At 37.6% G+C, this 15,291-nt stretch overlaps 1 protein-coding gene across 1 annotated transcript in view; it reads right to left on the minus strand.

Annotated features, from left to right (window-relative positions):
* The window catches only part of LOC145777726 (uncharacterized), a 32,779-nt gene that overhangs the window by 16,980 nt on the left and 508 nt on the right, over positions 1-15,291 (minus strand). Inside the window, exons 2-16 of the mRNA XM_082589168.1 lie at positions 13,734-13,876; positions 12,793-12,981; positions 12,410-12,670; positions 11,658-11,867; positions 11,103-11,212; positions 9,086-9,188; positions 8,409-8,693; positions 7,723-7,845; positions 7,413-7,541; positions 7,010-7,177; positions 5,741-5,872; positions 5,530-5,658; positions 5,262-5,429; positions 4,121-4,258; positions 1,455-1,583 (exon numbers count right to left, since the gene is read on the minus strand). Coding sequence (XP_082445294.1) covers positions 1,455-1,583; positions 4,121-4,258; positions 5,262-5,429; positions 5,530-5,658; positions 5,741-5,872; positions 7,010-7,177; positions 7,413-7,541; positions 7,723-7,845; positions 8,409-8,693; positions 9,086-9,188; positions 11,103-11,212; positions 11,658-11,867; positions 12,410-12,670; positions 12,793-12,981; positions 13,734-13,876 — 2,417 coding nt within the window. The remainder of the gene's footprint in view (positions 1-1,454; positions 1,584-4,120; positions 4,259-5,261; positions 5,430-5,529; positions 5,659-5,740; positions 5,873-7,009; positions 7,178-7,412; positions 7,542-7,722; positions 7,846-8,408; positions 8,694-9,085; positions 9,189-11,102; positions 11,213-11,657; positions 11,868-12,409; positions 12,671-12,792; positions 12,982-13,733; positions 13,877-15,291) is intronic.

The raw sequence follows: 15,291 nt of genomic DNA on the forward strand, positions 1-15,291 counted from the left end.
CCAAAGGTAAATGAACTTCTTCTTGCGTTTGAGGCCGCCACAGATCACGTTGTTACATCCAGGCGCAGCAGCCAATGGATTGTGTATTCATCGAGCGTTGTTAGGTCCACATGTCTATCTTGTGGTCGGTATACAGGACATTGATAGATATTGTGGTGTGCAGTTTGAAAATCTGAGCCACACGCACAAGATGGTGAATCGGCGAGGCCCCACTGGAACATGTTGCTGCTAAAACGGCCTACTCCAGTCCGCAGGCGATTGAGCTTCACCCATTCCTTCCGGGGTAGTTCTGCTCCAGGTGGGGTGTTGGTATTGGGAAGGGCTGTGAATTGGGTTGGTCTCGCAACTTCTCTCCATTCACGGTTCCCACCTTCGGAAATGTGGAAGTTCGATTTGCAGATAGCTGCAGCATGTCGGGAGAACGGGCGTCGAGATTTCAAGCGCAGGGGCTTTTGGGAGTGCGAGTTTGGAACAATCTAGTTGAGGAGGTGGTCATCCCTTGACATAGCTTGTAGGACCAGACTACGTACGTGGTTTTCCCTACGAAGTCTACCTGGGGCGATGCCTGATAGTACCGACAGAAAGTTAGTGGGAGTTGGAAGCAGGCAACCGGTGATTATTCTCATGGTGGTGTTGAGGGCAGTGTCAATTTTGGAAGTGTGTACGTTGCGGCACCAAGTGGGGGAAGCATGTTTTGAGGTGCTGTAAACAAGTGCAAGAGCACTTGTACGGAGTGTGGATGTACTAGCACCCCAGGATGTTCCAGCTAGGCATCTCAGCAAGTTGTTGCGTGCTTACTTACTCGATGGAAGATTGGCATCTGTACTTGAAATGTAAAAGACCTTAAACAAGTTTGCGTTACCACATTAAACTCGTTGGAAAACGTAACAGAACGTTGCACAAGACTGTAAGAGAATATAGAATGCCCGGACAAAAAACATCGTCAGGAAAATGATCGTCAATGTGTTCAAGAATACAAAAAGAGCGTGCGTGATGAGGTGTTATTCATTGTGTTCTGTCTTGCATAACGCAGTGAGGATAAGTCGAGTAATAATGTGATGACGTCGTGAACCTTGATATAAATCTAAAAATTATCCCTGTCGCTAAAAGACCTTAGCTGTTGTAGAGCGACAATAAATAAAACTATAACATTGTGATTGATGAGGTGTTTCCATGGCCAGGCTGTTAGTTGCACAGAGGTTTAAAACGATTTTGAGATTGAAGTTGTGTTTGAAGTTCCCGATTTGTTTTTGACGATTGGATGTGTTCATGGTGGATGGATGAGACAGCTAAATACTGATGCAACTCGGTTAGATTAAGGTAGTATTGATGTTGCCTCTTAACTTTAGGACAAAGATAGTTTACACTAAAATATGATGATAAACTGTTGAACATATCCTACGCTTTGTAATTGAAAGAATTGCATGAAGCCAACTCATTAAACAATCACTTACCAACAGCCTCGCAATTATAACCGTTTCCTCTGAACCCAGGATTGCAAGTGCAGTAGAAAGAACCCCTGGTGTTGGTGCATCGCGCGTCATCGGCGCAATTGTCCAAATTCCTTGCGCATTCGTTCACATCTGAAAGTTAGAAAAAAGTGTTTGTCTGAAGCAAGTTAGTCTGAAAAAACTGAAGAAAACTTTCATGCAATTTGCTTGTTCTGGTATGAAAGAACTGACACTTCAATGTTTGCCATTTGTCAAAAGATTTGATTCTCATCGTTGAAAATAATTTTTATGATGAATGTATAAACATTCAATATTGACAAGTTTCAATTATGTGTTATTATAGCCTATGTCAGTGGTTTCCCATCTTTTTAGGCTTACGGTACCCACAACAGAGAAAGATACTTTGTGGCACCGCGTGGCGGACCAAAGATCTTTCACCTCGAAATTGAATGCAACAAGTTGTTAGAACAGAACTTAACCGTTTCATACCAAAGATTTTAAATATAATTTTCATAAAAAAAGATTTTCTGCTTGACTTTCAGCTTGGGGAAAAGTAGGCAAGTCCGTTGTGCATGCCAATTGAATTGAAGTAAGAGGATTGCAAGCACTGATTTTTCGTAGGAATGCCTAATCGCATTCTGGCCAGTGCTTCATGCACACGTAGATTTGCCTTTTGTGTGGTTGTGTACATTGATTGCAATGCTCACAGTGGCGTTTTTCCGATCACGATTAGGCTCCTTTTGAAGTAACCACCATCATGATTTCTGACTCATACTCATTCTCAGTCTTGTTCTCCCTCCCTCAAGAAGAATTCTTAGTTTTTGAATTCAAGTCAGCAATGTAGAACGACAAAGGGTTCTACATTGAAAAAAAAAAATATCTATATATATAACACGTGACATTCATAAAATAATTTAATTAACATTCAGTGAAACAGCGAATAGCTCTACTCTCCCTAAAGAAACTTTGTACCATGAAGAAGCGCAATCTTCGTGCACCGACAACACCACAACAGTTACCGAAACATAATTATGATTTATTGATTAGGCCTGCCAGCTCTTCACTTAAGCCTTGAACAGTTCAAAAGCCTACTCGTCAACTAGTAAAATAAGTTTTAAAACTGCTGAGCTTATGCTTATCTAGCACTTCCAGAAAAATCGAACAAAAATCACGAAGTAAACGTGATTATTACATTACCCTGACATACAACCATACATGCTGCTACATAATTTTCTTACACCTGTATGCAGTCCATACATAATTTACTGTAGTAGATGATACCATTTTGAAGAACGTTTTATAAAGGATTTATAGAATTCTCTGTGGACCAACAGAAATTCCTGGTGGACCACCAGTGGTCCACCTGGACCACGTTGAGAATCACTGTACTAAACTACAATCGACAACCAGCATAACTTGTAGTCTACAGACATTAACATCTCAAAAGCATAACAATATAAAGGATGCCACATTAAAAATTTGTGACCAAGAAGCATTAATCCATTATGCACGGTAGACTATAACAGAAAGTGCCCTTGATGTAACAAAAAGAATCGTGGATGAAAATTCTATCAGCAACAATGATTCTACCAAACCATTTAAAGACGTATAAAAAATCAATATAAAAAATAGCTCGGGGCAACAAAGAGTATTGTAAGTTGTACTTCAGGGTACTGCGCACCCCGGTTTGGAACCGCCGGCGTATGTAGTATTAACCTGCAATCATATGTTCATATTAGCCTCAAACAATTACTAGCCCAGTTGATCAAATTCCAATTCTACGGCATTCTTTTTTTCACCAAGAAAATCTTTCTTCATGTCTGTTTGTGTGAGATCAGTCATCAAGATTTGGAAATACCATTTTGGTATATTATAAGCTAAACTTGCAACTTATAGTCTACAACTGTACAGTACACCAGTGTTGAGCAGAGTGTGAGTTTTAAGACTCCGACTCCATTCCTACTCCATGAAACTAATCTCCACTCCAATTCGACTCCGAAAAATTTCATTATTTCAGACTCCGAATCCACTCCACTCCGAAATTAAATTATGAGTTGACGTAACACTGGCCAATGCGTATAACACGAAATAGCTGAGCGATGCAAAAATGTCATACATAGCCTACTGTAATTGTTTTCAGCGACGCACACTTATAAGCATTAACCGCTGGGTCAAAAATCATGGAAACAGTTTTCATTTTTTTCTTCTACAAACAAAGTGAGAATATACGGCACTTATTTGACTTTACTAAATGGAATTGAAAGTGGCCGAATTAAACTCCAAATCCACTTCACTTCGAAACTTTATTAAAAAATAAAACTTCGAATCCACTCCATTTTCTGAAAATCGGTGAAACTTTGGCTCTACCCAGTGGCGTAGCTAAGGGGGACGGGGTGGGGCGGACCGCCCCGGGCGGCACGTTTGGGGGCGGCACTTTCAGACTACGAATTTTGATTTTGATTATAATCTGATAAAAAAACTCATTTCATTTTCACATGTTTTTTTTTGAAGGGGCGGCAAAATCTGAATCCGCCCCGGGAGGCACATTCCGGCATATTCCCTAGCTACGCCACTGGCTCTACCTTACTCCGACTGCACTTCATGCTCAGCTCTACTGTACACCCAGCAAGGTGTGACAGTTTACACTATCTATGGACCATTCAACCTACCAGCGCATTTTTCTCCTCTTCTGAAATTGAATCCAACAGGACATTCGCATCGATAGGAATTTCCGTCCGGCAAACATCTTCCAACTCCACACAAATCATCCGCCGCATCACAAGGATTAGTCGAAATTTCAGGAAGCGCTGGGAAAATCATTGTGCAAATGAACTTGCAGAGAGTGAAGAAAGTTGTTATGCCACAGGCCACGTGGTGCATATCAAAGTCAAAGGATTGAAGGTTACAAAATGTGTAATCAGAAGATCAATGTTAAGTTTAGACCTGGTTCACATTTTGTATTTGTTGCTTTACCATTAAGATTAAATACCATACATATAGCCTGTTTGGGCGTGCCGTAAAACCATAAATCTGTATAATGTTAATCATCTCTGCTTCAGTGAGTAGAAATTCGGTTTCAGTGATTTTTTTAAAAGGTATTGGTGACTTTTTTGATAAATGTTATTGCTTGCAAAATTTTAAAGCAATTATCTATAAAACTAACCGTAGCTTAGCCCTACAATTGAGTATGAATAAATTAGAAAAACTCACTGTTAAATAACGGACTGATGGAATCACATGTTTTTAGTTCAGAAAAGTTTTTTTTCATTTAAGCCTATGTAAGAACTTTTTTTTAATTTAATGAACTGCACACATTTATTTTTTTCAGATTGAGCAACCTATTTGATGTAGTGGAATGTTTGTACGAGAGGCTCACAAGGCCTTCTCCACTATGAACGCCATGACCTACATATAACCTACTGTAAATCTACCACCCATGTTTTATTCACTAAATGCAACAAAAAGTGATTAAAAGTTGGTGACTGTCTTTGAAAAATGCTGCTGAATTGCACACACAAACCGTTATGATACGTATTGTTGCAATATGAATTACTATATTTGGTTACCAAAGCCAGAGTACCCAAGTAGGAAGTAACCTAAGGCTATTCATTGAACTATCATATGGGACTTGGGCCTAATGTATTTTTATGTAAATATCAACTAGTCCTTGCAACAATGATCCGAAGTTTTGTAAAGATGTTAAAATGTTACAGCTTTGCAGCGCAATGCAATAATACAAAGTCTTTAATTGAGAATCCTTAAATCTGATGCACAAAAAGGACTGTTACTTGGGTTTGTTACAAAACTTACGACTGGGACATTCCTCAGCAGTGACACACATGTCTCCATTCAGAAATGTGTTTGAAGGACAAGTGCATTGGACTCGGCATTGCAAAGTACAAATCTTTGGTCGAGATCTCTCTTCACAAGTCGTGAAGCATCCAGCACATTGAGAAAAAACTTGATTTCCAGGACATTCTGTCAAAGTATGCAAATGCAAATTAGAAGAAAAAAAAAACATTTTGTTTTTTCAGTTTACGCATAGCCTACTTTAGCATAGCTATAAACAATCGCCTACCAACAGCCTCGCAACTGTAACCATCTCCTCTGAACCCAGGATTGCATGTGCAGTAGAAAGAACCCCGAGTGTTGGTACATCGTGCGTCATCAGCGCAGTTGTCCAAATTTCTCGCGCACTCATCCACATCTAAAAGTTTATACAAGCAACCGTCAAAAAAACCGTTAGATTAAAACAAGATAAAATTTGGGATTGTTAACAGCGAACTTACCAATACATCTTTCTTCAAAATTGAATCCAACAGGACATTCGCATCGGTAGGAATTTCCTTCCGGTAAACATCTTCCAACTCCGCACAAATCATCCGCCGCATCACAAGGATTAATAGGAACATCGGAAGTAGCTAAAATATGTTCTTGAGAGTTAAAACAGAGCACACAAACTATATAAAAAAAACTTGCGAGTTACCTTAGGCTAACATAATTTCGGTAACAAGAGCGGCCAAGAAGTAAGAGCGCTGGCAACTTCGATCGAAAGAACATCTGTTTGACAACAGATTGGAGCACGTGGCTGAGTCTTGGCAAGCCATCTAATGACGTGCTTGGAAGTAAATGAACATTGGCTTCCTTGCTTTCTTCTCAAGCACATTTTCATCAACCAAACATTTCACATTAGTTTGCTTTATACAAAAAGGTCATTGGCCTACAAGGAAAACTTGAAACCAAGCTTGGAACATTCTACATGGTCAAAGTTGATTTTTGCAATCTGCTGTACAGTAGGCTTATAGCAGTCAGCAGGCCTTTAGTTTTTTATGAGTTTGCAAATTTTACTTTTGTTATCAAGACAAACTCTCTGTTATTGGTGGGTGATGTAAGTGGTTTGCAAAATAACCCCCATTAAAATCGCGTTTTTACTTTGTATTAAAACTTGGTGTTGTGTAAATAAGAGTGATGATGTGACTGATTGACTCAGAGGTGGCCATCTTTTTTGCACAAAGGCCGATTAGGAAAATATAATCCTTACTGGGGGCCGCACAGCAAATAAACATGGATTCATATTTTTAGCTTTCACAAGAAAGTCACTAACACTTGCCTTTATGCAGATACAAAACGTTATTGCAAATATACAAATGTGACTGTTCGAATTGAAGTTAATGAAAAGTGCCTAAGAGGCTATGCTAGTGCATATAAACAAGAAATTGGAAATGAAAAAAACTTCTAATGAGGAACACTCACATAACCTTATTTTAAAAAAAATAACTGTAAGAACAGGAAGGGTCCATATAAAAAGTGTAAATGAGCCGTAGGCCCATACTGTTTACTTGTGGGTTAACTGGTTGCTAAAACGGGAATAAATCAAGAAACGTTTCGCATGTTAAAAAATTAGGCATTAAAAACTGATTATCCATTAACATTTGGTCTTAACACTTTGCGAAAGAACTATTGTTTTTAATATTTTGAAATTTACAGCTTATTACAATTTTTTTTAAATTTGAGTAGCCTAAGTAGCAAAGATTGCTACTGATTTGTTGGTAGCTTACGACTGGGACATTCTTCAGCAGTGACACACATGTCTCCATTCAGAAATGTGTTTGAAGGACAAGTGCATTGGACTCGGCATTGCAAAGTACAAATCTTTGGTCGAGATCTCTCTTCACAAGTCGTGAAACATCCAGCACATTGAGAAAAAACTTGGTTTCCAGGACATTCTGCAAAATTTAATGGTATTTACTCATCGCAACTCTTAATCAAACAGCATCAATGGATTCTTGAAGATGATATGATACATTTCAAAACAAAAAACAATTTTGTTTGATTTTTTATTGTGTTAAGTCACTTTTGTCAAAGAAAAACTGCGGGTACGTGTGTTCAAAAAACATAACCATCCTATCATGTTACGGTACGTTAATTACAGTTAAATTTTAGCTTTGAACAGTCGCTTACCCACAGCTTCGCAACTGTAACCATCTCCTCGGAACCCAGGATTGCATGTGCAGTAGAAAGAACCCCGAGTGTTGGTACATCGTGCGTCATCAGCGCAGTTGTCCAAATTGTTGGTGCATTCATCCACATCTGAATGTAGCTACAGATTATTTGCTGCTATCAGTTTAGCATTGCCAACATTTTGAGTTGTCCTGCTTCGTGACCATCACCATAGGCAATCCAATCATTTCCACAATAATTTTTTGTTTTCATTTATTTCTTTTTAAAGAATCTAATCTTCGAATCAGTGAAAGTGAAATGTTATATAAACCTTCACAATTTTGTTCTTCAAAGTTGTATCCATCAGGACACTCGCATCGGTAGCTGTTTCCGTCTGGAATGCATGTTCCCACTCCGCACGCATCGCCCACGTTATCACAGGGATTTGACTGAGCTGAAGAAGAAAGGGATACGTTTGGTAAATGCCTAGACAGCAAATCAACTGTTTTTTACATTGATTTAATCCTCTGCAGACGTTAAGTCAATGTAAAAAAAACAAAAAAATTATTAATTGTTTTTTATTATTGAACTAATAGTTTTATTATCGGCCTAATGTTTAATAAAAACAACCCAAGTATCTTCTGAAGCATCAACCTGGCCTATTTTAATGAACCTGAACTGCTTATGCAGGACTGGTGACGGAGGTTGAAAGAGTTTACGCGATGCCGTTGCTTGTCATCTATTTCGATTTCAGAATATGACAAGGGTGTTGGAGTTTGTTGCTCAACCACACAGGTGGGCTAAGGATTGGATTATCGTTACTCTCTTTCCCATAACTGAGTTTACAGAGTAGGCCTGGTAGCCTACTTACCAACTGAGTTGAAGCACTAAGCGACTGATTTTTTTGTTTGTTTTTCTTCTAAAAACGTAGTTCTTATTAATATTAATACACGTAGGTTTTTCTAAAGTAAGTCTATTTGAAGAACTTCAGATATAAAGACATAAACAATTTTATACCTTCGAGTTCACAATCTTGAGTTTCAATGTTTTTTGTGTATCCATCAACACATTCGCATACATAGGTTCCGGGTTCGTTAAAACAAAGCGCATTTTCACGGCATGGATTTTGGACGCATTCATTGAAATCATCGCATATAGTTCCATCTCCAGCAAATCCAGAGCGACACCTGCAGGCAAAATCCTGGCCCTCTAGTGGTTCACATTCGGCATTGCGATGACAACCATGGGTTCCTTCAGTACAAGGATTCAAGGGAGCATCACTGCTTAGACCATTGCTTTCATCTGGAAGCAAAAATGATTCGTTACAACGATCGTTCTATAATGGATGAGATATGCTTTTCACGGAAGTTGAAAAGTCATGGTCCCCTACAAGGTAGGTCAGTTAAATGATCATGTCTTTTGCCTTGTGTACGTCGTCTCCTGGCTCTAGTCGTCGTTAAGCAAAATGCGATCTGCAACAACCAGTAAGACAAAAGCTTCTCGATCCACCAGCAATAATGTACCACCGCTGATCTAAAGTAAAGATTTATTTTGCTTTTGACAAAAACTTAAAATACTGTGCAAAGATCTTCGCTCAAGATCTTCAATAAAGTTATTTGCCAACTTTTCCTCGGATTCACACAAAAAGGTTGATCTTGCTAATCCAAATCCAACTCAACCGAAAAGTCATTTACCTTTTGGTGATATTTTGCTCCGTATGGCATATCGTACGTTATTATCAGTATCGTGATAATTGAGGAACGCTTCAGTGACGAAATATTTCATGCCATCTGAAAACTGCAAAAAAAACACCTCAAAATTAAAGGACAATTTTTCTACGGCGTCACAGTAAATCTCAGTGTAAATATAAGTCAAGTATATACTGCTGTGCGCTAATGATCATACTAACCTAACAATACACTCAATCAGTTTGTTGTTGAAATTTGGCCTTAGCTTTAGCTTAGGTAACCTATCACAAACCGTTTTAAGATATACACTTAACTTAATCGATCCATGTTTTAATCAGACCACCCGCTTCATGGGACCGTTTTTTGCCGGTCCCACCTCCAAATCGATCTTTCTGTACAATTTTTCCGGCCTAGTTTGACCACTCTCCGATCAAACATAGGTTTATGGTTAACATTTTTTTGCTTTTTATACATTTAGCAGCCTACTGTTTAGCAAGATTACACATAAAGAGTTGATGTTGGGCATGTTTTTGCAAAGCAATGAGTGCCAAGGCTGCCAGATCTTTTTTATATTTCTAACTCAACTGCAACTAAAAAGTAATCCAATCCATTTAAAAGTAGCTTAAAATTTCAAAGTTTTCACAAATTAAAGTCAAAAACGAATTTTTAGCTAGAAATGAGAAACTTGGTTTGACATGAAAGCAAACGAAATCAACGACCACACAACCAGCGATTGCTAAACTTTTCCCAATTGGTAAAACTTTTTAAATTTTGTTTTGCGTTCGTTTTAGTTTATCTTGTGCGGATTAAGCAACCAGAGAAACACAAACAGGAGTTCAAAGCCCGAGACGAAGAAGTGATAGCAAAACAAAGACGTTGGAAAAAACAAAAATAGTGAATTTTTTCTGTCCGTTTAACTGGACCACTTGCTAAATCGGACGCGGGCCGCAGATATTGTTCGCGCGGGCCGCACTTTGGACACCTCTCTTTTAAAGTGTTAGATTTCTATTATAAAATGTAATAATGTTTTTCGCTCTGATTTGAATTGCATCGTACAAACTAACAAATTTAAAGTATTTCCGTGCAGAGCTCCTGCCACTACTTTCATTATATAGGGTTTTCTAAGTCGGTACGTGTAGTCAATAAGCAGTGACGTTGGCAGATTTTCCTAAGGAAAACCATTTCAATTTTTTTTTTCTGTTTTACAAAAAATGTCATGACATAAATGTCATAATATATATCTATAATATTTCATGTGTCATAAAATAAATGTTGAAATTGCCGTACTTAGCCTCTTGAAACGATTGCAGTTTTCGAGTTTGAAACAACCAAGCTACTTCGCATTGATTTTGCAAAAATAACTAATATAATAGAAAACGGGTAGCAAAACTCAACGACTTTTAACTCGATTTGTTTAAAATTGGTTTGTTCAAAATTTCAGCAGAAACATTAAAATGGTTAATGTACGTAGGCTATATGGCTCAATTTTATCATTGGTCACTCTTTAAAAAGACACTATTTAAAAATCGACCCTTTTTGGCTAAATTTAACACATCCGATTGATTATGACTAACGTATTGGCAAACGGCTTAGTATCATAATGAATCCGGCAGTCTTGGCACGAATCAATGCGCAAACTTCGCATGGATCATTTAGGCCGTAGAGATATCGGGGCATGGTTTCAGCTTTTGATATGTTTCGAATTTTGTAGTTTTTTTACTGTTAGCCTATGTCAAAATATAGTCTTCTTTAAAAATTCTGCAGAGGGGTAGGTTGATTGGTTTTTGAATTTTTATCCTCGGACTGACAAAGCCTTGATTATTTCTGGTAGTGTCGCAGTCCTGAAATGTGTTGCTCAAGCACACACCCCGAGAGTCGAACCAGCTCCCCGAGATCTTGAACCCGGCGGGTAACCACTGAGCTAACGGAGCGGACGCGAGGCGGAAAGTCATAGCTTAAAGCCCCCTACGGATGCCACTGGGCATAAGAAACCAGCTTCTCTGAAAAATCGTCATAAACTTACATCTGAGAAAGAATCTCGACATTCGCTGAAAATGATATCTTGGGTGATTTCAAAGGTGTAGTTTTGATTACCGACAGTGTAAGTACGGCTTGAATTGGTAGCGTAGCGACCTGCGCAAACATCAGCAACTAAAGATTTCGTAAAAAGCTCATTTTTGTTATACTACAAGCACAAGAAACTTCTAAGTAACACAATCAAATCAGAGATTTTATATGAACGAACCATATTTAAAATTATTTTATTTTGACGCACACAAATACAATTATTACACAAAAATAAATAACATAGTCTATCTCTATTTGATAATTAAAACAATATTGTATATAGCCTACCAGTGAATACTTTGCAAAAAATCATGGCTATACCAATAGTACCGGTATAGCCTAAATGGTGGGAAGTAGTTTACATGCGTACAAAAAGCAACTGAATTTTTATGATCTATTCTTCTATTTTATCTAAGTTGTTACATTTCAAATCAATGTATTGCATGCAGACCAATACGGAGTATGTTGTTTCGTTTAACAATCAATTGGAGCATTGTCTTAGATCGTTTACCTGGTGACAATTTTACATAATCTTCGTCGTAACTTTTCATTTTAACAGCAGAATCTTTTGGAACACTCGGGAGCATCCCCACGAACTTTGTGTTTGCAATGATGACACTTTCATTACTTTCTTTGCGAACTCCCAGAAACCGTTGCGTCATTGAAAATCTGTAACCACCTTCTTTGTATTTGATGTTGACTCTGCGTTGAAATCTTCCGCCTGCAGTCACATTATGATGGAGTTAGTAGTTTCTTTTTGCAGTTGTTGATCGGCATTCTATTTTCTATCCAACTTTTGTATCAAATAAAACTAGCTTCAGAACTTGTTGCATCAAATTGACAAACATAACTACTTGCATCGTGCAAAGAATAAACTCAATGTGAAAACTTTTTTGGTACGTCCACAGGTAACGCAACCAGTCAATACAAGTCAGTGATCTTTAGATACGAATCACAACACTAAAGCCTTACATAAAAGTTCATCAGAACAAGTGGCAATCGTTTGTTCTCACATCAGCTTTTTTATTGAAAAGTATATACAGAACAAGTCTAATCTTCAAGTACACTACATTGTGACTGTTTTTGCCGCACACAACTTTCATGCAATCACTTAGAGTTATTATTTTTACACGGTCTGCATCTCACAAAACTCACTTACGCTAATCACTAGTTGCTGCAAAACTTGTGTTGCTCAGATATTGTAGCTTATAGGCATAACCAGCTGATTACATCGAAAGCAAAATAGACTAAACTCTGGATTACCAGTTAGTTGAAAACCATTGAGAGCAAATGGTGATGGAATGGAAAACAGCCAAGCAACAGCTTCACCAATTGCAGACATCGGTTGAAGAGCGCGACCAAGCGTCGGGTCAACGCCACTAATGGCAGTGTACGCTCGGCCCTCTCTGGTGATGACGTACGAGTGCATTTCGACGCCAGAGATTGACATTCGTTCAATGGCACCGCTTTCATCTCTGATGTCAATCACACCGGACACGTTTCCATTAACTCGAACAGGTTGATCTAAATAGATGGTTAATATTTTTGTGTTTTGCAGCGTATTACTGTCGTCGAACACGCGGCAAGCCATGACATTAGCATGGGATATAGGAAAGTAAACTGCCACATGTAGAAAGCTCACTTACCAACAACCAAACACGCTTTTCCATTTCCAATATAACCACCTTGACAGTGGCAGCAATAACCTCGTTCGTAATTTACACACTCTGAATTCTCAGCCGTACAAGCCACGCGCGCTCTAGAACAGAAATCGTGGGAACGCGGAGTAGTAGAGACGGGGATATAATCATCATTATCATCATCCTCATCTTCCACTGTACAAATACAAAATAAATTTAGGCTTGATATTGATGGTGTAAAGTTTAAACAATAAATTTATTTCTTAACATCAAATTTACTGTCATTTGGTTAGACCAGAAGCAATTCTAGCACTTCAGCTTAGATTTGGTATGTTTAAAATCCTTATTGTGACATCACAAAATGTTGACACTTTTTTCAGTTTTAATTTCGAAGCCATTTGTCTGCAAATCACAGAAAGTTGTGTATACGTGAAGGTGGTTCATTGCTCAGAGGATTTTTGCTGACTCTCTACAAGAGCTTGTTGTCATAGTGAAATATACCTAAAACATGGCGAGGTAAATATAGATCGAAGTAAAACAATGGCTAAAGGAACCAATTAGAAAGAAGAAACAAATCAAAAATTTAGAGCAGTCAAAATAATGATAGGCGAACCCTAAATGTAGTTTGAACAAAACAATAAAGTTTTTCAAGAAACAAGAGGCCGAAATACTAGAATAAATGTTTGAGAGCTCATAAAACCATCCAATCCTCATCAATCGGGACCAAAATCATTTTTTCAGCTCTTTTCTTTCTGTGAAATAGGTAGCCTACCATAAAAAAGCATAGTGTATGTTATTGTAAAAGAGTAGCAGTTGGCTACAATAGGGGAATATAGCATGGCAAAAGCCACATGATTGTGAAGGAGTCGTAATATAATCATTATAGCTAATAGGTATTTAAACAAGTAAAAAATGTTTTTTAAAATATAGCTGTGAAAATGTCGCACGATTAATATTTTGAACGTTAATGAAAGGTGCTTGTCGTTTTGTATGCCGCCTTCGTTCTGGGACAGAAATTTTTCCGCTTTCCTCAACTTTGCTTCCACCAATCTGGAATATCCACTCTCCGTTTCGTCTTGTATTTTTGTGGCTAAAAACAGTTTGAACATTGATGACTGTTGAAGATAAATAAAATAAGCGTCACATCCGCAGTAAACTCTTTTTAAAATTGTGTTGCAAACATCATATTTGTAGCACTTCTACATTACCGCTAGATAGCTTCATGCTGCCAACACGGTAAAGTTTACAGGAAGTGATTCATACCAGTTTATATGCTACTAATTTTAATGGTCAATGTTGCAAAAGATTTTCAAAAGAATTCCAGTTCCCATGCGCAAAAATTTTTGAGCTGCTGGCTGCTGCAATTTAATGTTGATTAAACTTTTTTTGACCAGTAACAAATCTAAAGGGACACTTGATCACATGACCTCCTCAAATCGACAAAAAACATGTAATGTTTTTGCAAAATTTTGTGCTCGCTTTGCTTGCTCAATCCCTATTTACCGAACAAGTGGCGTTGGTAGTGCACCATTTTAGCAGTCGAATTATGAGGTAAAAAATTATATGTGATCAACTGATCATGATGTGCTTCTCAAAAACCAAAATAGAGTAATAGGCTAATTAATGTTCCAAAGTAAATAGGCTATATTGCTTAGTCAATTAGCAAACAATTAAATCCATCTACTTCACTGTTACCGTAATAGGGGGTATGAGGTGAAATGTAGGCCTACCTTGTATGGCCTACAGCCTGCAACGCAACAACATGAAAACTTTCAACAAATAAAATATTGAAATCCATCTATGCTCATGGAAAAAAAAAACTGTTTAAAACAAAAAGTCAATTTTAAACTAAAACTTGTCGCTCCAACTTGTAGAGAAATTTAGTTTAAATTTAATGGATTTGGTCAAATACAAGGTGTGCATTTTGATCAAAACAACATTATGGAGTCTAAAAATTTACACAAAGCTATCCAAACAAGGTTAAATTCATCAAAATAGTTTAGGGAACAAACCTCCCAGACCTTTTACTAAATTATTTTTGGACCTCAAATTTTACATTGTCTATTTTATCTTACAAACTTTACTGTGTTGAAACATCTAGTGAGCCCTGTAATTTTTTTTTCTAGATCCGCTAGCTACTGTTTTCGACAACAGTCTCGAGCAGTTGAATAGTAGGATAGCAATCAACTGCTAAGCTATACAAGTTGTGAAATGTGTTGCCCAATTTTATAAATTGATGATAGCTAAACAGATTGGTCTTTTTGTCTAACAATAATAAGGTTGTCTCTTGTTTGCTTCAGGATAAACAGCATTCTGGATTTAATCTGTTTATCTCTGATAAAAGAATAACAGTGATTTTTGAGGTTTGAAACCCCAACTACCGTAAATTAGGAAGTATCTATTTGCCTACTGTAATAAAAAAAATTTAAAGATTGATGTTTAAGGATTCAAGTTCCAATAAATCAACTTTTTTGTGTCGTTATTTTATAAATTGTGGACTTCATC

The sequence above is a fragment of the Aplidium turbinatum genome, chromosome 1 (assembly GCF_918807975.1).
Source record: "Aplidium turbinatum chromosome 1, kaAplTurb1.1, whole genome shotgun sequence".
NCBI classification, from domain to species: Eukaryota; Metazoa; Chordata; class Ascidiacea; order Aplousobranchia; family Polyclinidae; genus Aplidium; species Aplidium turbinatum.